Here is a 25,134-nt window from a genome sequence, read left to right as displayed (position 1 = left end):
TTGGAGGAAAAGGGAGAAACTCATCTGGGAAACTGAGGGGTCATGGGAGAAAAGTGGGGTTCTTCCAGCGGAGGTGAAGTTAAGGGCGAGTCTGCCCAAAAGGACCTGCACAGAGCTATGCGCTGGTGAGCTCTCCATGACCTAGTCCATGCCCTCCCCTCCACGGGAAAGGGATGACGACCGGACTTTGGTTTTTGTTAATCATTGTTCCAGGATGGTGGCACAAGGGCAGAAACCGTTTCCCTCTCCTTCTTCCCCCTCCAGGTCCTGGCAGCTCTGCAGACCTTTAGCTGTGGGAGCAGAGCAAGGCTGGATTTTGGGTACCAGACAGGGAAGTTTTGCCTGGCAGGTGCCTCCTGTCCCCCCTTGACTGGCCAGAGATCCCACTATGATGGCTGCTTCCCGCTCCTCTGAGCTGTGAGGACAGGTAAACACATGTGGCAGCAAGGGGAGGAAGAGGAGAAGTCAGTCTGTTAGCAGGAACCTGACCCTAGACGCCCTTAATGAGAAGCCAGCAGGACCCCACCCAGACAACCTGCTGTTTGCATAGCGTCTGCATGGGGAAGGATCAGAAAGTGTCTGGGTGGGTTATCCCATAATACACAGCTCCTTTGATCTCAGCCTGCTGTTTTGGGTGATTGAGTGGGGGCTTGAGCACGTGTTTGGGATCTGCTATGGGGGAGGAAATTTCCTCACCTGCGATCAGCACCCTTACCCTCTCTTCCTCCCTCCCCATAGTGACCCTTCAGAGCTGCAGCACCCTGTCCCCATCCAGGCACCATGCCTTTTCCGTATGTGATATATAAAGGCATTAAATTCCCCCCTGCCTACAACTCTGAGCACAGCCTGGGTTTTGCACACAATGACTTCTTGGTGCGGGACGATGACATCTTCAACGTCACCTACCCCAAGTCCGGTACAAGGGGAGGACAGCAGGGCTGGGCAAAGGAGGAGAGGGTGGCATAGGCCAGGCTGGGAGAGATGTGGTTGGTAGGGTTTGGGGGAAGGGAGCGGGATTTGGAAGCATCTCCAGGTGTTGTTCAGGGGGGTGAATCTCTTCCTCTGGCAGGGCATAAGAACTTTTGGGGAGGTATGGGGAGTCTTTTACTGCAGCGGTTGTACATGGGCAGGGGAGCACCGTCTCTTGGGAGGGCACAGACTTGGTGGTGAAGATGCTGCTGACAAAGCAGCTCTGGTGCTGTGAGATCTGCCCATATCTGTCCCCTGGGGCAGAGATGCACCTCTGCTTTCCCCGGCAGGCACCGTGTGGATGACTGAGATCCTGAGCCTTATCCGCAACCATGGCCATCCTGGCTGGAGCCGAACCGTCCTCAATTCTGACCGTGTGCCTTGGTTCTCAACCCGGCTGGGTCTAGAGTCAGCTCTCAGCCTCCCCTCCCCTCGCCTGCTGACCTGTCACCTCCCCAGGCACATCTTCCCCAAGTCCTTCTCCCACTCCAGGGCCAAGGTGGGATGGGCGTCCATGGAGATCTTGAAGGGGGCTGGGGTCTGGCAGGACCCAGGAGCTGAGGAGCTTTGGAATGAGGGGACATTGGATAAGGACCTTGGTGTTGTCCTGTGAGGGTGGGAAGTGTCCTGCATGCCCTCCAGATGGAAATGTGAAGCCCCCCATGTCACATCTTGCCCCTCTCAGATGCTCTGAGGCATCTCCAATGACTCTAGAGGCCTTGTGTTTTCATGGACCCCCATCCAAGGTCTGGGTGATGGAGTCTAGCTAAGAGCTGGCACCTGTATGGCAGACCTCTCCAGTTACAGCTCCACCCCGGTGCCGGTGCCTGGACATTTGACTTCCCCTACTGGGCCTGTCTAACCCCTACATGCACTCTACTCCAGGTCATTTACACCCTACGGGATCCTCGAGATGTTGTCGTCTCCTACTATTACTTCTCCAAGATGTGTAACAGCTACGAGGACCCCACATCCTTTGAGCAGTTCCTGAGGGACTTTCTGAATGGAGAGTGTGAGTGTGGTTTAGAGCATACTCAGGGCATGGGGAGGTCTCTGATTGCCTCTAGCTCAAGGGTCTTTTGCTAGTGCCCACTGAGGATGGCTATGAAACCAAGTTTTCCCCAGGAAGGGAGGATGGATCAGGAGGTAGACAAAACAAAGCAGTTCTGGAGAGAGAGGCAGGCCTGTAAAACCCTGTTGGGCTCTGAAGCAGATGGAAAGTGGATTTCCCCACCTTCTCTTACAGAGTTCAGAGGTCTCCAGGAAGACCTCAGGTCAGAAATTTCTAGAAAGCTTTGGCAGGAGCTGACCTGTGAGCCTGCACACCTCTAGCCTCAGCCTCTTCTCGCTGTGGTCTCTGCACCCGTTCCTGCCCCTATGTTTGCAGGGAAAAGAAATGGCATCATCAGAGCGGTGTTTGGCTAAACCAGGCAGCTTGAGCAGGAGGGCAGCTGGAGAAGGCCCTATTTCTCAGCTGCAATGACAGCCCCCTCCCCTTCCCTGATTGAACCTCCCAGCCCCACCTATTCCCTGGACACCTTTGGTCTCATGGCTGCCCTGCTCCCAACCTCATGTGAACTCTCCTTTGCCTTGTACACCCCCTACCCTGCCCCAGTCTACTCCTAGACCTGTTGCCTTTTGTCTCCCATCAGTGCCCCATGGCTCCTGGTTTGAACACGTCCAAGGCTGGTTGGAGATGAAGAGCAGGGAGAATTTCTTCTTCATCACCTATGAAGAGCTAAAGCAGGTAGAGACCTAGGCAGACCTCACAGCTCCAAACGAGGCACCTCTACTGCAAATCTATTCTACCTGGTGCTGGGGCATGAACACTGGACACTGATCTTCCCCCAGCCTACCTGCTCCCTGAGACAGTGTAGGGGCTTGTCACAAGCCCCTCACAGGTAACAGGCTCCATCTGTGTCCTTAGGACCTGCAGGGCAGTGTGCGACGTCTCTGCCAGTTTCTGGGGCAGGATTTAGATGAGGATGCCATCTTTTCAGTAGTGCAAAATGCCTCCTTCACATCCATGAGGGACAACCCAATGTGCAGCTCCATCCTGCTCCCTTCAGACATCATGGACCAGACAAAAGGGCAGTTTCTGAGAAAGGGTGAGTACAGGGGATCCCATTGCTATGCCTCAGGGAGCCTGCCAGCAAGGTGGAGCAGTGGGGCTGCAATGTCTTCATGGTGACAACCACAGCAAGGGTGTTCAGGGAGCAGCGATGTATGCATTTGGGTCTGGAGGACAGGTTCATGGAGATGGTCTCTCATTTTGGAGAGCCCTTTGGGGTGGTAACCGGACCCAAAAGCTAAGCCTATCTTCCTGTGCCTATGGAAGACAGAGCAGAGAGGGGGGGCTGTGTGTTGGGATGTGCTCTGAGCCAAAAATTCTCCTTTCTCAGGCATCTGTGGGGACTGGAAGAACCATTTCACAGTGGCACAGAGCGAGACCTTCGACAGGATCTACCAGGACAGGATGCAGGGCCTGAACATGGCCTTTCCTTGGGACAAGCATTAGGATCCAGCTCTAACTTAGGCCACCTAAGCACTGGATATAAACTAGCCGCTGGCAGCTATGGAACTTAAGAGCACTGATTGGTTTTGGTCAGAGATGTATCACTCCCTTGGGCCCAGGGTTACAAATGGCACTTAACACCAGTGTGTGAGCAACTAATTTGCACACTTTCTCTTTGAGTTGCAAGGGCTTTCTCATGGGGCTGTGCTTCTCCTCTCTGTCCCCTCCCACCATCTTTCAACCCTTTTGCCCCTGAGGCAGGCTCAGAAGTCCCCTGGGATGGACCTGTCTCCTTGCCCTCCAACACATTCCTCTTTTGCTAACACAGGAGTGTGTAACACATTCCCCGAGAGCACACAGATGAAATATATCCTGTCCATCACAGAGTGCTTTGGCTACAGCACTGACCAATTCAGCCTGTTCAGGAGCTACAGCCAGCTGAAATGTTCCCTTGGAGATGTTCATTGAATGTGCTGCAGTGGAACAACAGAGAAAATGGGAAGGTCTACTTGAATACAGAGGAGCCTTTCAGATTTCCTGACCGAGGGAAAGACAGAGGAGGTGCAGGAGGTTGGAGAGTGACAGAGTGACTCTGGAGCACGTATCTGTGGCCACGTCCAGGATGGCAGCAAGAGGAAAGGACGGTCTTGCTTAGGCAACACAGAGAGATGGGAGCCTGGAGGATGCACCTATGGCCACATGTGGGAGAGTGTGGGTGTGCAGAAAGGAGATAGCTGGACATGGGCATTAAGTGAACACCTGGGAGCTGCCCTGCTTGCAGATTAGCAGAGCTGGCTGTAGGGAGTTGCTGTGTATTGTGGCCAAAGTAAGAGGAAACAGGAAGAGGTGGGCTGCTGAGACCTACAACCATGCTGGCTTGCACTGAGAGTGGCAGGTGAAGGACATGCTTTGGCCAGAAGGGGCAGACTTGGAGCAAGGAAGCCTCAGTGTGGAGATAACGCCTTAGTGAAGTATGGGGTGAGATATGTCAGACATATTCTGCAGAGAAAGGAACAGGGATCAAGGGTAGTCCTCTGTGGCGCCGCAGAGACAAGTGAGTGAGAAGATGATCCTGTACAGGATGGGTGGGAAGAGGCATGGGAGAAGCAGGAGGAGAAACAGGTGAACATGGATGGAGGATTAGGAGGGGAAATTTTCAAAACAGAGAACTGTGTGGCAGGGGCTGACAGGTCCAGGGGAATTTGGGGTGCTGTGCAGGAGCTTTCTGTGGAAGGAGCTGTTGGGTTGGGCTGGGTAGGTCCCTTCTCCTGTTTGCCTTGCAGCACTTGCAATGGGCAGGGAAATTCCTCCATAGCGCAAGACTGCAAAAGAATTTTCTTAGAAGGGTGGGGGCAAAGACTCCAGAGTTTGTAGCAGATTTCCCTCAACATTCAGATCAAGTCTTGATTCTTTTCTGCTCCTCTTTCAACTGCGCCGTGACTTTTCCAAGACTTGGACATTGAACTGCCTCCCCACACTCTTATGCTGATGTGTATGATCCCCACTGCCAAGGGCATCGAGGTTTTTCCTGCTCCTTACCCCCGCTGCCTTCTTCCCGCCCACAGTCGTGGTTACATCCTAACCCATTACTTTCTCTCCCCTGAGTCTTCCAGACCCATGTCCTGCATCAGGTGAGCAGTTCACTATGGGCAGTGGGTGACTCAGAGCTCAGGGTTGCACTCTGCGCTCGTGCTATCTGCAAAGTCAAGAATCAGGATGAGGTAGGATTTGATGCCAGAAACTCTCTGCGAATGGACCAATGTAGGGAGTGTGAGCATACAAGGAGAGAAAGGAATTCTCCATGCCAGAGCCCTCTCCCCACAGATGTACCTCCCTCCATCCCAGCCCTCCCACTGCTGCTCCCTACCCCTCATCTTGCATAGGCCCTACCATGGGCTGCAGCCCTATCTATGCTTGGCATGTTTGGAGCATTCCTCCTTCTCCCATAGTCTTTCCCCTTCTACTTTCCCTCCCTGTGCTTTCCCACATCACTTTCATGCACTTGCTCTCTCCTGCCCCATGGGACACCTGGGTGGCTCCGTCCTGCTGTAGTCAGCAAAGACTCATTGCTCACTCTCTGTTTCTCCTCTAGCCCCTCTTTGCTACCATGGTGTCTCGTGCTGCTCTGGGATCAGAGCTAACTGGGGAGGGTGAGATTCTAGTGGTCCCCAGAAGCACTGCAGAGGGAGAAGGGATGTGGGTAACCTCTGCAAATCTGCAAGTAGAGCCTGTAAGTAAGAGAAAATCCCCTCTAAATCCCACCTAAGCAGAAGTGACTCTGTAGCACCTCATGGAAAGAGGGGAGGTGAACAGAAAGGACCGGTGGGTGATTTTTTTTTAAATGCAGGTGGTGAATGGGACAGCTAGGAGATGTTCCCTGCTAGATTGGAACTGGTTGGGCATGTGATAGTAAATGGCAGTGCTGTCTGCTGTGACCATGAAAAAGGTTTTCCCTGCTGAGAACAAAATACTTCTGTAGCTGGGACATTTTATCTGATCCAGGACAGCCATTGTTAGCGGGCAAAAGGATAGCATCTTCTCCAGACACAAGCTGTCCTGGGAAATCACAAGCATTAGTGCAACCCCTGAAGATGTACCTCACCCATTCCCTGCAGCATTATTCCCCCACACCCTTCTCAGGCATTTTAGTCAGGATGGCTTCCTAGTGTTCCCTGCTGCCCCCCTGGCCCCACTTTCAGTAAGTTCTTGTATATTGTGCCGGGGCACTGGTCTGCCACCGGCACAGGACTGAAACAGAATTGATGAGAGATGAGTGAGATCCTGCCTGGAGTGGAAATTTGTTGCTGTGATTCCTTTTCTGTTTGCTGGACATAAGCAAACCCGAGTTTCACTGCAGCCAACTAGTACTAAGCAGATAATGGGAGAGCCGTAAACTTAAGTGCTTCTCTGTGCCAGAAGCACACTGAACCCTGCAGATCTCTGGGGGAGAGATGGGCTCTGTCTACAGACGTGAAACTTAGAAAACTGTCCTTGCCATTCCCTGGAAGTACTTCTCGCTATCTCAGTCATTGTATTTCTTCAACTAAGAAACTCTCCTCCCTCCATAGGAGGAGTCCAAGAGGGATATGCACAGTTCTGTCCTCATAAAGGGGAGGTGCCAGCTGGCCCAGTGGAGGTTTAGGAGACCCCTGGTAACTCTGCTGCCAGTGCTAACATATAAGAACAGTTTGTGTTATGGCTTTGAATAAAGCAGGGCCAAGCCACAGGGACTTGAAAGCACAGTTTTGTCCTTGTATGGGACAGGTTGTTCAGCAAGATGTTAAAAAATTGCCTCCACTTTGACAGCCAAGAATGGGAACTTTCCAGATAAGCAGGGCTTGTCCAAGGGGGACATGCACAGTCAGGGTGAGAGCCAGTGGTGGTATACAGGAGTTGAGGAAAGGTGTCTGTGTGCAGACAAGACAGCATGGCCATTGCACCTCAGCTGAGACAGCCTGATAGTGTTTAAACCAAGTGCTGCAACTGATGCACTCAGCGTTTGCTACTCCCAGTCTGATACACCTCCCAAAGCAGTGCTTTTTTCCTCATCCCTTTACAACTTTCTGCAATGAAGGAGTTGAGCAGTGTTTTGCAGGAAATCAGAGTCCAGTTGTTATTTTGGCTGAGAAATTACCAATAATTGCAGGGACCTTGCCAGCACATATCTATGAGTATGCAAATATCTACAGGCAATGGGGAGATATATACTTTTTAATTTTATAGCTGTTCATAAAGTTTAAATTAAAAATGTACATCAATTAATTAAAAAGTGAACAATGCATAGCCATTAACTAGTATAAAGCAAAGAGAGGAATTTACCTGCCAGAAAGTAGACATCCATAACTAAATAATATCTGAACTGTCTTCCCAGTGAGCAAAGTAAAACAGGGCCTTTGTTTAGGGATCAATCTTATTCTTAGGTGCGTCTAATGCAGACCTGGTGATTCATGATGCAGAAGTGAATCTATTTTATTCCATCATCTAGAAATGGAGCTGCGGGCGACTAGCTTAGATGTGGACGTCTACATCACTGAGATGCTTCTCAGAAACCTAAATGTAGTTGTCTGTTGCCATGTGAGTTGGTCTTAGTTTTCCAGACTCTAGTTTCTAGTCAAGAAGAGCATCGGTCACATCTGTCTGCCCTTCTGGGATGCCACACTGCTCTATGGCATCTCTGACAGTCCTCAACACTGATGTGGAAGCAACTAAATCATGGCTCAAAACACCCAGGATTGTCAGCAAGGTGTTGGGATGTAGTGATAACAACTCAAGTAAGAAAGAGAATGCACAGAAGGGGAAGAATTTTCTGATTTTAAATCTGGCATATGCTTAAGAACAAATCAGGTTGTTATGACAGAAAACATCTTGGGTAAAAGTGCCAATGAAGTGCTGACAAGTTAAATTGTTTAGGAGGAAAAGCAAAAAGGACAGAAATATAAAGACAGAGGGCTTGAAGAAAGCAGATTTTAACAACCTCTTTAAACAGTTAAAGGAAAGTTCAAAGCTAATCTAAGTAATCAGTAAGAGGATAATGATTTCAGGAGCATGGCTCATTTCTTCAAAAAGCAGAATCAAGGACAAACACATAAATGGTCCTGATTTGGAAGTAGGGGTAGGAAGGCCCTGTGTGACCAGCATTGTAATATAACACTCAGTGAAAAAACATTCAGAAGGATGAAAGCAGACCAATTTGCTAAAGGAGAGAATAACAGAATGTCATATTAGATGAAAATTAGAAAGACAAAGGTGAAAAATTCAATACTTTCAGAAAAAGGCATAGCAGATAAGAACAAACCAACACGTAGCTACATTTGCAGCTTGGTAAAGAGTAGGGAAAGAGTTTGTCAGCAGGAGGGAGGGAAAGGGACTCAGAGGGAAAGGGAAGCTCGTGAAAGTGGGTGTCAAGTAGTATCATGTGTTTAATGGTTTCTGCATGTTTCCATTTTCACTAAAACGGCTTATTGTTATGACAGCACTAAAATAATTAGTAGTAAGGAAAAGATTTTGAAAAGGTTGAAATAGTGACTCCATACTTAGGAAGGACAGAATTTTTCCACTTGATTTCAAATTCTAATCCTTTTCACAATTCACACAAAAATATTTGGGAATTTGGCTGTAGCAATTATTGTCTTTATCAGTGCATGGGAGATGAGGTTTGAAATAAGTGGCAGATTGGACACAGTGCCTATGTTTAGAAACAAGAAAGAGAGAAAGAGAAAGAGAGAAGGAAAGTAAGAAAGAGAAAGAAAGAAAGAAAAAGAAAGAAAGAAGGAAAGAAAGAAAGAGAAAAAATGAAAGGAAGAAATGAATGAACGAATGAAGGAGGAGGGAATTTTAGAAGACTTAGTCTAAATTCAGTTCCTTGAAAAATATTAAGTAGAAAACCAATCCATCTACTTATGCTCACCTAGAAGATAATGATTGCCGTTATCAGCTAACACAGGTTTGTCAAGATTACCTATCAAGTCAACAATCAGCTGCACAAATACAAACTGAGATTTGCTGGCCAGTCTCCAACAAGGTAGGCAGAGTATGAGAATCTGTATCAAATCAGAACAGGCTGTGAATCAACAGCACTGGGATATTGCAAAAAAAGCAAACTTCACTTCAGACTCCTGGAACAGGGGTATTTCGTGTATGAGATACATGTGCAATCCTCTTCTTTAACCAACAGTGCTGAAATCTCTGCTGCACATCAGTGGCTGGTTTATGCACCAGCCTTTAGGAAAGAGGTTGGCCATCCTGGAGACTGTCCAGAAGGGAGGTAGTAACAGCTAACAGAGTGTAGAAAACAAGACAGAAATGGAGAGAGTAAAAGTCTCTTTGATGGGGAAGAGCAAAAATTAGGTTAGAACAGTCTTCAAATTATATGATACAGAGTTCATCTGCTCTGGTGGATGCAATGCTCTCCCCTAACACACACAGCTTTGATACAAAATTCAATATGGACGTGACTTAACTTAGATTGATGCATGTCTTTACCTGGGAAAGCCATGACCCCATAGTAGCTTGATATTTGCATTTAGTCAGGCCTGCTTTCCTAACCCATCACCTTATCTTTCATCGCCTGGATATGCTGTTGCTCTGAAAGGGCTTACTAGTTCTGTACTCATTCACTCTCCAGTACAAACAGCTGGGCCCAAGCTGCTTACCTGGGAGGAACAAGCACTCCCAGGGAGACTCACGTCTCACTAAGGCTAATGTCTTTATACAAGACGTGGACCTGTCTCCTAGGAGTGCTTGATGGTCCCTGCTGAGCATACAAGGTGTCTATATGAATTCCCTAGATACAGATGTCAAGACAGCAGACAAGGTAGATCCCACCCAAGATGACAGCAGCACCTGCTCAGCATTGTGAATACCTGAATGAAGAGGATCTGGGAGTCTGCTTCCCACTATGAGGGATGGTGTGCTGCTGCCTTCGTCTCTTGTGCTGCCAAGACTGGAAGGAGGTCTCACGCTGAGCAAAGACTTAACTGGATTGTGAACACAGACAAACTTTAGAACAAAATTTCACACAGATTTCCTGTTTTCTGTGACAAACACGGGAGCAAAAGAGCTTCCTGTGCTGCATTAAGGGTGTGGGATCACATTCATTTTCACAGTTGAGCCTGGGCACTGGTCCCTTATACTTGCAGTTGCGGGAAGCCAGTCCTGGAGGATGACTTGCAAAATCCTGTCTCCCCCACCTCACTGCCACCTATGGTCCAGAACCAGCTGTCCTGAGATGTCTTGTTTGCTCAACAGGTTCCCGGAACAGTCCAGTTTCACAATCCCACAGCCTACATGATGCCAGAGTCCATGGCAAAAGAGTCTGTCTTTTTGTACTTGTTGAGTACCTGCCATGGGGCACAAAGGGAGGTTTCAGGAAGGAGGGGAGGGGCCAGGACCCAGGGAAATTGTCAAATACCCTGTCCCTTGGGTGCATGTCCTGTCTCCTTTCCTGCATTCTCCTCCTGTGGAGACACAGAGCACGTGGTTTCTGTGCTACCAACATGAAGCTTGTCCTCCTGGCATGTCTCTGGGGTAAGTGATGTTTTTTTTCTCTTTTCTTTTGTCTCGGGATCCCTTTGTCAGTGATGCTCCTCTTCCGCTATTGCTCCTTCTACAGCCCATAGCGCATAGCAAATGGTGCATTGCAAGAAGGGGAAATGCAATCCATGGTGTCTACTTTACAGTGAGCTGAATCCCCCTTTAGACTATCTGTCCAGCAATTGCTGGTACATATGTGATAGCTCAGTGTGGACCGTTGCATCCCGTAGGGTGTCTCAGATGTCATTAGACAGCCACAGATGGACACTAGGAAGCAGCCCCATCTTGACGTATTTGATGTAGACATTTTAAATGTCTCATTCTAGACCTAAACCCAACCCTCACAAGAAAAGGTAGCATTGAACAAGGTGGAGTTTGCTTCTCATGTTTCTTTCCTCTGAGTCCCTCCCCTTTGTGGGTTCATGTATGGCGGGGATGGGACCAAACCCAGAGATAAAGGGACGGAGGTACTGAATAGGCTTCATGGCTATTATACTTAGGCAAGGATTTCAGAAGGCCACAATGAAATGTCCCTGGAATTTTCAAAGAGAATGGGGATAACTTTTAGGAATCCTAGTCCACGTTTCTTAAAAATAGCTACAAAAAGGCAGGTGGAAAAGATATTTACCTGGGCAATAATGCTAATGACTGTGTCAGCAGTTCTTCCCTTGCCCAAAGCTGTTGGTCAATGCTTGGGACCTTGCCAGACTGCTACAATTAGGAGCAGAAATTGTTTGAATTAAGCCCTTCTTTGCTGCTGACCTTATACGGTGGTACAAAGTCCCCTTCTCCAGAGTCTTCAGGACAAACAGATGCTGGCAAGTTTTCCCTCAGGCTTTCCAAGTCCACCTTCCAGGGTTTGCGTCAGCCTGTTTTTAATTCCCAGAAAAGCTTCTGAGCAGGAATAGCCACTTTGCACAGAGTTGCAGATGCATTCTACCATGAAGAAACTTCCTTGCCGACTTCTATTAGCAGGTCCATAATTGTTCCTGTTGGATTTCACCAATGCCATTACTGCCTGTCAGATTGGCACTACACCTGAGGTTGTGTCCAGTGTCTTGCTGAAGTTCAGAAATGGCCATGCTTCTTCATGACCTGGCCCCAGCAGGAAGGAAAAAAGAATACTATGCTGTTTGCAACTCATCACACTTTGCAACTCATTCAGTAGTATACCTCTTACCTGGCTTTTGCTAAGAGTTGGGTGTTACACCCAGAGACTCTAGGGAGAAACAGCACCTCCAGCATGGAATTCAACCTTCTGCTCTGGACATTGACCAAGGATGGGATGAGTACACATCAGGCAAAGCTCAGCTCCTTCCACTGACTATAGCAGGTGGCTAGATAACTAATTCAGTCTGGACATTGTCTTTTAGATGACTAAAACTGGGTGAGAGGAATCCCAACTGATCTGTTTCACATTATCTACCCAAATCAAATTTTTTCCAACACACTTGAAAAAAAATTATATCTCTATCTGATCACTTTATCAAGAAAGTTCCCTAGACATGCACTAAGACACGCAAAACCCATGGGCAGTTGGGTTTGGGAAACTGAGAACTGTGACAGGCTCTAACAGTGTCTTGTCTCTTGCCTGGTACTTTGCTACCCTGAATCTCCAGGCTTTTCAGAGCTTATCGGATGGAGACTAATGTCCTATATTTTTTATATTTCAGCTTCCTTTACTGGCGTCCTCCTGGCAGGTCAGTATTTGCAGTAGAGAGTGGAGCATGAGTCAGTCTGCATGTACCTCATAAAACGTTGCGCAGAATGGTGCTATATCTAACCTAGAGATTTGAGTGGGCTGTACAGAGTTAAGAGACTTTTATCCAAATCCTCTTCCTGTGGCCAACATGTTATACCATTTTCTCCTGACCATCTAATGGAGAAGAACTGACTCTACCTCCGATATAATTTATGAGGTGCAGTTGGTACCATACTGGAGGGCTCTGGATGAAAGGAGCACTTAAAGACAGTTGCTTATTTTAGCAAAGCTAAACCAGAATTCGGAACATCCCAGATGCTAGAATCTTATCTCCATGAGGTGGAGAAATGTCCAGTGTCCCCTTGGCTCCTCCATGAACCACTGCGGAGGTGTTTCAGGTTTTGGGATCCTGTCACTTTTCAGTCTCTGAATTATTCTCACTACAGCACCCTAGATCCATGTAAAAGGCAAAACACTATCGAAAGAGATTTGATTCTCAGTACTAAAATGGCAAACTGAGTTTCGGATCAAAGCCTGATAAGTCCTAGAGCCCTGCAGGTTTTGAGTGGGATCGTGTGGTGGGGTGGGCAAGAACAGGCTTGAGTACTTGAGAAAAATCCTTTCCAGTTCTGAGTACTGACTATATTTATGTATGCAATAGTCCCACATCAACTGAGGACCAGCAATTGCTGCCCTTAGCTGTGGGCAAAGCCAATCCTTTTCTTGGGGAAAGAATGAAAACTTCTAGATTTTCTCTTCTGTATACCAGTCCAGTTATCTGGAGCAGCACTTGCTGAGAGAGGCTGGCCTAATCATGGGGAAGCTCATGCAGGATCTAAATGACAGAGTAGTTTTGGTATGGTTACATCTCTGCCTTTGCAGATGAAAATGAACCCTGCATTTTGTTTCTCAAAACAGACTTTCAGTCACTTAAACAACTACAGCTTTTGGCCATTTCCATCTCAAAAAGAGATTCCCAGTCACCAAAGCATAAAGATTTTGGATGCTAGAGTGCCTCAGGCTCTTGTTCCCCCTGATTTGGGGGTGAAGACAGCCAGAACTCTCTCTTTCACATTCCCTGCCTTCACCCTGGGGTGTCTTTTTTTTTTTTTTTTTTCCCCCAGAAGATGTAGACACAGCCAAACTTGAGGTCCGCCTGGTGGATGGTCCAAATCACTGCTCTGGAAGAGTGGAGGTGCTACACAAGGACGTCTGGGGGACTATATGTGATGACAACTGGGATATGAGGGAAGCAAAGGTTGTGTGCAGGCAGCTGGGCTGTGGGACAGCACTATCAGCTCCCCGTGAGTCCAAATATGGAGAAGGAAAGGGGCAGATCTGGCTGACTGAGATTAACTGCACAGGGACAGAAGCGTCCCTCACGGACTGTGAGGCAAAGCCATGGGGAGACAACATCTGCAACCACGTAGAAGATGCCAGCGTGGAGTGCTCAGGTAAGCTCTAAATATTTCTTACTTTGGGCCACACTGGCCCTTCTGCCTCCAGATGGCCTATAGTGCAATTTCTGACAAACCTAATTAGGGAGTTAGGGCCGCAGAATGACTCGGCTGGGATCCACTTTCCTACTCCTATTGGCCTAGAGAAGTTGCATCATAATTCTAGGACCTGAAACAATCTGCAGTGCTGAGAGTGAACAAAGACAGTTCCCTCTCTCTCCTGACAGCCTCCATGTTGTCATTCTTCTTCCTTCAACCTTCTTTCTTATGTCAGAAGGTGGGAAGGGAGCCCTTGACAGGCATTTGGGATGTGCACAGACAGTTTTGGTGCATCACAAGAGACCCTGCCTTCCTCTTGTGATCAGATGCACAGAAACCACTTTCAAAATAATTTCTTCTTTGGATTTTTTGCAGAAAAGGAAATACCTGAGCCAGGGCCAATCCGGTTGGTGGATGGCCCAAACAGATGTGCCGGCAGAGTTGAGGTGCTTCATGAAGAACGGTGGGGCAGCGTGTGCCATGACAGCTGGGATATGGATGATGCCCAAGTTGTGTGCAGGCAACTGAACTGTGGGGATGCAGTGCTGGCCCCCATTGGAGCTAAGTTCGGACGAGGAACTGACACCCTCTGGCTGGATGACGTGAACTGCACAGGGATGGAAACTGCCATCTCTGAATGCCAGGCGAGGCCATGGGGGGAACACAATTGTTACCATGGGGAAGATGCTAGTGCAATTTGCTCAGGTAATCTTTGCATTCTCCTCATTTTGCCAGCAACAGGTTGAAATGTCCTCACAAGGGAAAAGGGGCTTAACAGCATTCACCTGTTGAGTTGATGCAAGCGAAATATTCCTGCCGGTAGCTCAGAGTTCTTATAGCATGGAAGGGTCTCATGACCTGGGAGATTTTCCTCCCTCTGCTCACTATGGTGCTCTATGGCCACTTTTTCCCAGATCAAATTTGGGTCAATCTTTTATGGTGACTAAGAATTCATTTTGTCAAATTTGGGACGTACAGTCCCTGTGCATTGGCTCATTTACTTGAGAGTTAATTTGTTTCAGACCAGTATCTTTCCCCACAGCTAGGCCTCGACATGGTATCTATCTGTTTTATTTCCCTGTGCATCTGGCAAAGGCTACTGTTATATTTCTGGGATAGCTGCATTTCTTATGGGGAGGAAGCTCTGAATGGGAGGTTGCTGTGCAGGGTGCTGTGCCCTGTCCACAAGTGGGGTGGAAAACACGAGGGCTACAAACATGTGGATGCACAGCCTTCTGTCTGGCTATGTCTGCAGACTCAGGGATTACCGTCTCCACTTCTATCCGCCTGGTGGATGGCCCGAATCGTTGCTCTGGGAGAGTGGAGGTGCTACACAAGAACGTCTGGGGGACTGTGTGTGACGACCACTGGGATATGAGGGAGGCGAAGGTTGTGTGCAAGCAGCTGGGCTGTGGGACAGCACTATCAGCTCCTCGTGAGTCCAAATATGGAGAAGGAAAGGGGCAGATCTGGCTGACTGAGGTTAACTGCACAGGGACAGAAGCGTCCCTCACGGACTGTGAGGCAAAGCCATGGGGAGACAACATCTGCAACCACGTAGAAGATGCCAGTGTGGAGTGTTCAGGTAACCCCCCCCCCCCATTCTCCATATGCTGGGGAGTCAGGTGGGTGGATCCCACAATGCATATGCTCCCTGCCCAAATGAGGGCAGGTTCCAAGGACCGATGCAACTCTATATATGTCTTCTCATGGGATCAGAGAGGGGCCTCAGCTCTTGAAGTCATCCTATCACATAGTGCAAGTCCTGTTAGGCAATGCATTGCTCACCTAATGACACAGTGGTGACACACAGATATAGCCATGATGACCCAGTGCAGAACTGACCCAGTGCAGTATCAATGCAATGACCTCATGCCCAGCTGACCCAGTGCAATGCTGATCCAGAGAGCCACTCTAGTGCTGACCTAATGATTCAGTGCATAACTGACTCAATGGGCCAGTGCAGTGCTGACCCAGGACACAGGGCAGTGGCAAGCAGCTGAGCTGGAAATGCTGCTGTGCCTAGGGCAACATTAAATCTTCTCCCACCTGAGATCACTGTGGTCCCTTGCTCCCTCTCTGGGCATGAAGGGTAATTGTGATCAATAGACTCCATGAACACTGAGAATGCTTCTACCCGCCCTTTCCTCATAGCTTCCCCCCTTGGGTTTTCTGTCTTCCTTCCCTCCCCAGAGAAAGCTGGATGCAATGAAAAGGGACCCTTTGGCATATCTTTGGTGAGGCAGTAAAGCCTCCTCTGGGTAGGCATGCTTTCCGCGGATGATGGGACACACAGGAACCTCCCTAAGCATTTCTTTTCCTGGGATATGTGCAGAGGTAGATGTTCCTGAGCTAGGGCCGATCCGGCTGATGAATGGCCCGAACAAGTGTGCTGGGAGAGTTGAAGTGCTCCATGAGGACCGGTGGGGCAGCATCTGTGATGACCACTGGGACATGCAGGACGCCAAGGTAGTATGCAAGCAGGTTGGCTGTGGGTCACCGCTGTCAGCCCTGGGAGGTGCCCGCTTTGGACGAGGGTCGGACATCATCTGGCTGGACGATGTGAACTGCACCGGGACGGAAGAGAGCATCTTCGACTGTCAGGCCAGGCCGTGGGGTGAACACAATTGCTATCATGGAGAAGATGCTGATGTTATTTGTGCAGGTAACTGCCCATTGCTTTGGCATCTGAAGTGTTGTGAGAGCAGCATCAGACACTGTTGACAGAGCCAGCAGGCTGGACTGCAGGGGGCAAAAGAGGCATCACAAAGGAGGAACGTTCCTCCTCTTAGGGTGATGCTGATGGAGACAGGGAAATGGGTGCAGGAAGGAGCCATATGGAGGATGGATTATCTGTTTAGGATGGCTGTGGTGGGTGTGAGGGAACGGCTGGTGGGAGAGGGACATCAGCTGAGCAGAATCAAACACATGAGTGACAATCTGACTGTGGGATGGGTCCTGCTGGAGAGATCCTGAGACAGGAGTTTTGTATATGGCAAGGCTCCTGAAGGGCAGAAAGAAGGAAGACAGAGCAGCTTCTGGGGAAGGAGGTAACGACAAGCACCTGTGGGAGGCAGAGCAGGTGGGGGACAGCTGGGAGAAGGGTGCCTGGGGAGGGATGCCAGTCTGTATTAGAATATCATCTATAGTCACAAAATGTCTCAGCTAGACTCTCTTAAGTCCCCTGTCAGCGCAACTTCTGACTTTTCATATGCTAGGAGCTTGGACAAGCCCTGCATGAGTGAAGTGTAGAATCCCTGGTGGCCCTCAGCTGGTTTCATTACGGGGAGGCAGCGCTGTGGGGGTGTGTGGTGGACATACAAGCTTTCACCTGCATGCTGCTCTGGGTTGTGCTGTCAGGGCGACTGTGACTCAGGCTCAGATCCTAGTCTTCACATGGCCATTTTATGCCTCTCCCCTCCCCCCAGACCCTGTCCAAGGCTCAGGTATCCAGCATTCTCTTTGTCAACAGCCCCAAACATATGGGTATCATCTAACCCACAGACCTTCTTCGGGAGTAGAGTCCAGGTCACTAATAACTGAAAAACCTGGGGTCAGAAAGTTCCTGAGAGCAGATTTCACTTTACCATGCTCCCTTTCTCTGTAGCTAACAAGAACCTGGAGGAGCTGGAAGCATCGTGAGAGCCACACTGGCCCCACCAGACCATGCCTACCTTGCAGCAGGAGATGAGCCAGCAAGACTCAGCTGAGAGGGCAAAGGGGAGGGATGTTACAGAACCATCAGTGTGGCATGATGGGATCTATGACTTGGCAAAATTGTTCTCTCTCATGCCTTGAAGGAACTCCAAACTTGGTTATAACTGCATTGATTGAAAACCAAGTTGCATGAATTATTCCCACTGAAAAGCAATCGCCACAAAGTACCAATAAAGTTCCCCTAAAACTGAAGAACTGGCTGACTTATCAATTTCTTATGGGACTGGATGAGTTCAAGCTCATGTCTGAGCATATACCTGGCAGTGAGCTCTTGATCCAGCATGAAGAATATTCATATCAATGGTATGGAAGTATCTATAAAATCTCTGCTGAGAAATATTTACCTCTACTCATTCAGACTGGTAGCAAGAAGAAGAGTCATATGAGCCTTGGAGAGGGTATTGGACACTGCACAGCATGTGCTTGTTCCTGAAGGTTTTTCTGTTCCTCCCTAGAGGGGATGAGAGAGACCTTCCCCCCACCCCTCAAGGGAAGTTTGCCCCTTTTCCTTCCTTCTTCTCCCACAGAGCAAAGCTGGCACTTTACAAGTGGACAATTTCCCATTGTTAGGATGCCTAAATGAATTTTAGCCTTCAACATAGCTGTACCGTGATTTGTTGCTTTCCAAAAAACAATATGCTTTATGCATGTCAGCACAACACAAATGCTTTATTTCAGCGAAGCAAAGAGCTAAGGTTTTCAGCCCAATATTGAACCGTAAGATGTGTTTCCTTTGCTCTAATTTCGTAGTCTCAAAATTGGCTGGCCAACTCAAATGGTTACAGCCAGGACAAATGACTGGCTCCTTTCTTCTGCCTCCACCTGAAAGACACTACCATCATAAGGCAGGTCTGAAACAGCTCGGATGACCTGCTGTCAGAAGATGCCAGTCCGATGTCACCCTGGGGAGAGTAGAAATAAGATGAAGTTGGTCATGATCTTGATCATGATGGGAGGTGAGAAAAAGCACAGAAACATTTCAAGGTTTGGAGGGAATGTTCCCTGAGGACCATGAGGTTCAGTCTGTTGAATGTATCAGAGAGAAAGCTCTCTCAGTGAGAGTTTACTGCCATAGCTAAACATCTTCTGGAGAGGAGGATGCTGGCTACCTAAGGGAATCTCAGACTGTCTGAGTCAATACAACAACAAAAACCAGGTGCTTATTTAACGCATCCTTACAATCAGCACAAGACAACTTTTATGGACTAAGGATAATATCACCAGGAAATGATGAACTAGCATTGAGACCACTTAACTAATGAGCAGGAAAGGCCTGCTAATGTGAGAAGTCACAGAGATTCAAGTTGACTTCAAGTGCCTGGTAGTGTTCCCAAAATGTTCCCTCTAACCTTGAGAGAAGATGCCTGGAAGCCTGTCATGCAACATGAACCAGGGTCAGTGGGACCATGTCCACCCCACTGCAGGCATCCACAGAAATAGTTGAATTAGACACAGTGCCACTCTAGTTTCCCTCTATGGTGAGGTGAGTGAGAGAGTCAACTCTGAGGTGATTCGGAAGACGATTGGGCTGACTTGCCCTGTGCAAGCGCCTATCTCTCTTCATTGATTGGGTGGGCTTCCAGGGAAACATGCTTCTAATTGAGACACATCAGTTAGGTGGCTGCAGTTGAGTGTGATGGATCTAGGCCTCAGTTATTTGCTTCTATGCTGTATGTTCTCTGAACTTCAAAAATTGCTTTTCTTTGGGCTGAATGAAGGTTATACACATACTGGCTGGCAATTACATCTCTCTTCTCCACTCTGGAATATCTGTGAGGTTTAGATGCCGCCTGGAAGGAAATGTAGGCAACCCAGACCTGTAAAAGTAGTCTCTTCTATCCTGCAAAGCCACTGACAGGTAGTTAATTGAAAGTTAGTAGTATGAATATAATATTCCCATGATATTAAAAAGAATACAGATAGGAAAAATGAACTGCCATGTGGAGAGATGGGGATCATCCCTCTAAACCCCAAGCTCCAGCTCCACACCTTCATCATCATCACGCACTAGTACTAGTCTGAGACATGGAGGTTAGACCAAGAAAGGATGAAGAGCCATCAGCCCCAACATTTATCCTAGAAATTTAGTATCTACTAACGCCTAGTAAGATGGGATACGGATGAAGGTTACCTGAGCACACAACACCTGCATCTTCTCCATGGTTGCAGTTATGGACTCCCCAAAGCCTTGCTGCACACTCGGAGAGGGCAGATTCTCTACTGGAGCATTTCACATCGTCCAGCCAGATACGGCCAAAACCTCTCCCAAAATAAGCTGAGCCTGGAGCTGATATGGCTGTCCCACAGCCCAGCTGCCTGCACACCACTGCAGCGTCACTCAGATCCCAGCTGTCATCGCATACTGTTCCCCACTGCTGGCCATGAAGCACCTCAACTCTCCCAGCACAGCGAGTTGGGCCATTCACCAGCCGGAGTGGAGCTAGTTCTGGAGTGCCTGCACAAAAAGTAACCCAAAAGGGTAAACACACACATAAATTTCCTGCACCTGAACCCTACTGACAGTAGACAAATCGTGGGAGTCTAGTGCCAACAAAGGTGTCACATGGATAAAGAGAGGCTGGGTAAAGAGGACATTTTATGTGGGGAGAGCTCCCTAGAGGGTTACTCAAAACTCTCTATGTAACTCTGTGCTGCCTGCAGACTTGCAGAATTGTTTGTATTAGAACTGAGACTGGTATCTTACTCTCCCAGACAAAAGGATGTGCTAATTCATCCCTTTCTAGCAGGCACATTTCAGATGATGCTATAGTGTCCCAAGACCCTTGCTGTGACAAGATCTGAATTCCAAATCTAACATTGTCTAAAGACATTGTAGATGAATCCTATACAAAAGGAGTAATTCGGGTGCCTCTGCATAGGTATCCTTTTCATTTTGCAATACTTTGGGGTATCCTTGCTGGACTCCAGATGTTGTGTCAGAAGGGTGTTGGTCTCCTGTATCTCCTGGGTTGTATCTGCCAGCCCCATGTAGATGTCTGCATACCCTTAGGTGTCTAAGGCATTAGGTACCTATGATCAGGAACATGACTCATTCCTAAATAAATCGGGTCACATGCATGAAGCTTCATAATGTCCATCAGTGAACAGGCTGGCCACTTCTTGAGTCTCAGAAACTTCCTTTGGACACAGTTCTGGCTCCACATTTTACTCCAGTTACTGCTATATTTATTTACCATGTTATTTGTAATGCTATCCCCCACATGAGTAAGTCTTCAGAGACAAGTATTTGAGGGCTGTGGGGAAGCAGAGCTGTTCTTTGCCATATTGCAGCTGCTGTACTCCTTACAGATGCTGTGACTGTCTCTGGGAGATACTATCCTGTGGGGAGGTTACAGCCCAAGTTGTGCAAGGAATTTCCCCCTCCAGGCAGCGTTCTGGGGCTGTACCACCCATACCTGGCGTCAAGGGTCTCTCATCATCCAAGACAGTCTAGGTAAACTGGTCTCTAGAGGAGCCTGGCAGTAGAGGGAGGCTGCACAATCAGCTCATTTGCAGATGGGTACATTGCTGTGTTTAGGTTAGGGAAGATGACTCCTATTGGAAAAGCTTCAAGTTCTCCTGAAGTTTTCCAAAGCACTTAATAGAAGGAACCAGGGACTACAGGAAAGTTCTGATAGTTTCTCACTTTCTGACATCCCAGAAGTATTTAAAAAAGGCTAAAAGTTGAGAAAACAGGACAGCTCAATTTTAACAAACCATTAGGGTTGTCTGGGAGAGAGGTACATATGAGAGCCATACCTGCTGACTGTCATGATGTTTTGAAAACCAGGCTGCATAAAGCCCTACTTGTCTGACCTCACAGCTAACCTTGCTTTGAGCTGGAGATTGGACTAGAAACCTCCTGAGGGCCCTTAAATACTGAATTATTTTATGATTCTATGAGCCTTCCAATTACTTAAACGAAGCAAGAGATTTCATCAGGACTGCAGACTGCGAGAGACACTGTAATACTATGAGTCTCAGAGACAACTCTGTTATTATGAAACCACAGTTCTGTACCCCACCAGCAATGGGATATTTCTGGGATGTGTCCAGCCCTGGAGAAGTTCTACAGTTCTGGATCAGCCTCCAGTGGTGATTGCTGGCCATGGCCAGAGTATGAGGTCCATATAAATTTCCTGAGAACAGGTTTAAACACCTCAATGGTTAACGGCACAAACTAGGAGCAGTACGAGCTCTGCGATGACTTTCCATGGAGGAGGAAAACCATTTCTCCATGTTCCCCAATACCATCCAGACTGAGACATAGATGGGGATTACCTGAGCACACCACACCAGCGTCTTCTCCATGATTGCAGTTATGGGATCCCCAAGACCGGGCCCTACACTCTGAGAGGGCAGCTTCGCTCCCCAAACAATCCACGTCATCCAGCCAGATGGGGTCAGGGCCTTGTCCAAAATGAGCTGAGCCAGGGGCTGACTGTGCCTTCCCACAGCCCAGCTGCCTGCACACAACGCTGGCTTCAGCTAGATCCCAGCCATCATCACACACAGTTCCCCACTGCTGATCCCGAAACACCTCGACTCTCCCAGCGCAGTGACTTGGGCCATTCACAAGCCGGACAGGAGCTGGTTTTGCAATGCCTGGACCAAAACACAAAGCAACAGTAAAAATGCTCAGGGAGCTTCGCATGCTTCTCATGCTTCGCAGAGCTTTGTGGGGGGGGGGGGGGGGGTGAAACATGGCTCCTCCCAGGCGTCTGGTGACAAAAAAGTTGTGACATCGATGTAGATCACCAGAGCATCAAACATGGAGTGCTATTTGGATGAAGTGACAGCATCTCAAAATCCATTTGTACCTGCTGCAAATTGGTACTGGAGAAAGCGTTACAAATTGAGCTCATGCCTAAGGGTCCCAGGATTAGCAGCAGATAATGGCCAGTGCTTTCAATGAATACAATACTCCAATTTCTTTTAGTGGTCCAGAAAGGCCAAGGCAGTCTGTGCCCTCAGAGAACTTTTCCTCCACACAATACCTTCCCAGCAATATTCCCCAGTCACCGTGGCACAGGTCTCTCTGCCACGACACTGTACAGTGATGTCAGCCATGATTTCGAGTGGAGAGTGCCCTTTACCTCATTACTCAACACAACCCTTCAGAACATCACCCACTGACAACACTCTGTAGCACACGAGTCTGCCCTCTCCCATCTTGTCTCACACTGCAGATAGGATTCATCTACCTAAACACACACGTCCATTTTAGGAGCCCAGTTATTTTGCCTGACTTCCATTCACTGCTCCAGAGGAGCACAGGTCTTCTATAGGTCCTCTATCATATTCCCCAGCACCATGCAGATGTCTTGGATCCCCTAAAAGGTCTAAAATAGCACTGAATTCACTCCTCTTATCGCACTCAAGGGCAACATAAGCAGGGCCACAAGCACCCCTCCCACAAACATAGCCCTCATCACACACCACATTAAATGGCATGAATTAATGGTACCTGAGCACTCCACACCAGCATCTTCTCCATGGTTGCAGTTGTGGTCTCCCCAAGGCCGTGCCCGGCAATCAGAGAGGGCAGTTTCAGCCCCTGCACAGTTCACATCATCCAGCCAAATCTGCCCAGTCCCTTGTCCAAATCGAGCAGAGCCAGGGGCTGAGACTGCTGTGCCACAGCCCAGCTGCCTGCAGACAGCATCTGCATCTGCTAAATCCCAGCTGTCATCACAGATGGTTCCCCACTGCTGATCATGAAACACCTCGACTCTCCCAGAGCAAGAATTTGAACCATTCACCATTCGGACTGGGGATGGTTCTGGAACACCTGAAACCCCAAAGCAATACCAGATAAGTTATTCTTGCAAACATTCCTTTTAACTGGTCTTTCCTGAGATTAGCAAACAGCAGGTACCCCAGTACAGGGCCTAGTACAGGCTTAGTACAATCTACAGTGATGAACAACTTGGAGAAATGAAAAGACTTCAGCACAGTCATTTTCCCCACTCTTGCCCCATTCATGACTCAGTATCTAATTACAGGAGTTGGCAAGTCCTTGGGGCATTGACATATGAAGCTCCTAGTAGATAAAATATTCCCCTGTTTCTATTTCTCCTGACCCTGCATGCAAGCACTGGGATCCATGTGTACCCCTCGTGCTGTTGAGAAGCTAGGCAGAAGGAGCCGGACAGGCGTCTTCCCTGTTCTCCCACAATACAGCATGATGCCTGCTGGCACAGCACCACTCCACCATCCAAGAAAGGTCAAGGAAAGGGGCTATCTGAAACTGAAGAAAGAAGGAGATATAGGAATGGACCTCACTCCAAAATCTGAAGTGCTTAAAGACTTTTTTCTCACTCTATCTTTCAACAAGGAGTTACTTGTGTTCAGACAACTCCATTGAATAAGGAAAAAGATTTCATCCAGAACAATGGAAAGAGCTCTTTAGAGAACATTGTGATAAAATTGGAGTAGGATTCACCTCAGCTAGACTTGGACACCTTAAGCATAAACTTCTAGGGGTTAATTTGCATTTCTGAGCATTGGTAGCTGGTGTCATTTGAGACACACAGGGAATCCCAGATATCCAGATGGGGTCTGCAGACTTGATGTTATTCTGGATCTGCAGTTAAAAACTGTCTAGGATGGCCCAGGGCATCTCAGATGACACTAGACATGTATGTTCAGGCAACTGAAGGCCAATCCTGGAAATCAGCTAAGGACCCTCTGTTACCTTTACAGTTAATAAGCATTGCTGGGCTGCAATTCCTTTTATCTCCTTTAGACATCTGCCTCTGGATGGGTCAAATCTTGCCCTGGACTATACTGACTCAGTCTTCACTGGCTGCAAAGGGTGACCAGTATGTTTAATGCAGTCATAGGCACCTATGTTTAGACAATGAATCTTCCATGTCTTTTCAAGATGTGTGCAAGTCACCAAAGAAAAACAGATTGTCTCCAGTAAGGGCAAGGCAAAAGTTTACCATGTTTGAAAGGTAAAACTAATTGCACAGAGGATGAAAAAGAATTAATTACATGACAAAGGGGTTTAAGGGATATAATGGATTGGGAGGAATACTCAAAAAGTGTCTTGCTATTCTGAGAAAGACACTGACACGTATAAACAGAAGTGCTGCCTATAAGATATTCAAATCAAGCCTCCAGAGGCACTCAGCACTGGCAAAGCCTTAGCTGGCATAACAGAGTGGAAGAAATATGCAAAACAGTTAAGGAGAAACCAGAGAAGAATGATAGGAATGAGGAGAAGCTGAAAAATACTTTGAGGAAATTGTCTTAACAGTGGAGGTTTCGGGGAAGACATTGGAAAACACATTGGTGAAAGGTGGTCTCATGAATTTGGTTGTATTCAAGATAGGGAAGGAGGAGAGGTAGATTAAGTGGGTTTCTGCAAGTCTCTGTAATATTCTTGTCTGGAAAAGAAGAGGACAGAGAGAAAATGGAGAAAGCATCTTAATTTCTCAAGTGTGATAAGTTCATTTGGGTTATCACTGACGGCACCAGAAGAGCCCAAGTGATTCAGTGTGTCGTTCTCTGTAAGAGGTTGAATCACACCAGTCCTGCTATACCATCAGGTTTACCAGTAGCTCACATGGGAAAGAGTCTCAAATTTGAATTGTTCTGCACCAGTAGCATGGTAGACTGCAGGACCGCAGTGTTACAATTAGATTTTGAATGACAAGGAGAGAAGAACATTGATAGATTCACCCATATCCCTGTTT

The 25,134-nt window shown here is 47.9% G+C and overlaps 2 protein-coding genes across 3 annotated transcripts; one reads left to right on the top strand and one right to left on the bottom strand.

Annotated features, from left to right (window-relative positions):
- The first annotated feature begins 264 nt into the window (after positions 1-264).
- On the top strand, positions 265-17,626 carry LOC104144151 (soluble scavenger receptor cysteine-rich domain-containing protein SSC5D-like). Of its 2 annotated transcripts, XR_011137131.1 has the most exons (9): positions 265-427; positions 739-916; positions 1,260-1,468; positions 1,855-1,981; positions 2,622-2,716; positions 2,897-3,077; positions 3,372-10,510; positions 12,190-12,216; positions 13,343-13,548. XR_011137131.1 is itself a non-coding variant. In XM_068923535.1 (7 exons), exons 1-7 carry the CDS (start codon positions 10,411-10,413, stop codon positions 17,354-17,356), a joined length of 1,482 nt encoding a protein of 493 aa, XP_068779636.1. In that variant the 5' UTR covers positions 10,360-10,410; the 3' UTR covers positions 17,357-17,626. The 2 variants fall into 2 exon arrangements, 1 of the variants encoding a protein (XP_068779636.1); XM_068923535.1 differs by lacking the exons at positions 265-427; positions 739-916; positions 1,260-1,468; ... (1 more) ...; positions 2,622-2,716; positions 2,897-3,077 and adding exons at positions 14,090-14,419; positions 14,970-15,299; positions 16,050-16,379; positions 17,322-17,626 and having other exon boundaries at positions 10,360-10,510; positions 13,343-13,672.
- LOC138063685 (deleted in malignant brain tumors 1 protein-like) lies at positions 17,317-24,996 on the bottom strand. Its single transcript, XM_068923543.1, has 3 exons — positions 22,899-24,996; positions 21,713-22,036; positions 17,317-19,886 (listed from the first exon to the last, which is right to left on the bottom strand). The coding sequence occupies exons 1-3, from the start codon at positions 23,194-23,196 to the stop codon at positions 19,516-19,518; spliced, it is 993 nt and encodes a 330-aa protein (XP_068779644.1). The 5' UTR covers positions 23,197-24,996; the 3' UTR covers positions 17,317-19,515.
- Between the last annotated feature and the right edge of the window lie 138 nt (positions 24,997-25,134).

The sequence above is a fragment of the Struthio camelus genome, chromosome 34, assembly GCF_040807025.1.
Source record: "Struthio camelus isolate bStrCam1 chromosome 34, bStrCam1.hap1, whole genome shotgun sequence".
Lineage (NCBI taxonomy): Eukaryota > Metazoa > Chordata > Aves > Struthioniformes > Struthionidae > Struthio > Struthio camelus.
This window is presented reverse-complemented; position numbering and strand designations above follow the sequence as displayed.

Excerpts from the sequence above, each read along its gene's own strand:
- LOC104144151 (XM_068923535.1), top strand. The coding sequence starts at position 10,411 with ATGTCCTGTCTCCTTTCCTGCATTCTCCTCCTGTGGAGACACAGAGCA. Across the intron at positions 10,511-12,189 it reads CCTCCTGGCATGTCTCTGGG|CTTCCTTTACTGGCGTCCTC; the intron begins GTAAGTGATGTT and ends TTTATATTTCAG. Across the intron at positions 16,380-17,321 it reads TGCTGATGTTATTTGTGCAG|CTAACAAGAACCTGGAGGAG; the intron begins GTAACTGCCCAT and ends CTTTCTCTGTAG.
- LOC138063685 (XM_068923543.1), bottom strand. The coding sequence starts at position 23,196 with ATGGTGAATGGTTCAAATTCTTGCTCTGGGAGAGTCGAGGTGTTTCAT. Across the intron at positions 22,037-22,898 it reads TGCTGGTGTGGAGTGCTCAG|GCATTGCAAAACCAGCTCCT; the intron begins GTACCATTAATT and ends GTTTTGGTCCAG. Across the intron at positions 19,887-21,712 it reads CGCTGGTGTGGTGTGCTCAG|GCACTCCAGAACTAGCTCCA; the intron begins GTAATCCCCATC and ends CTTTTTGTGCAG.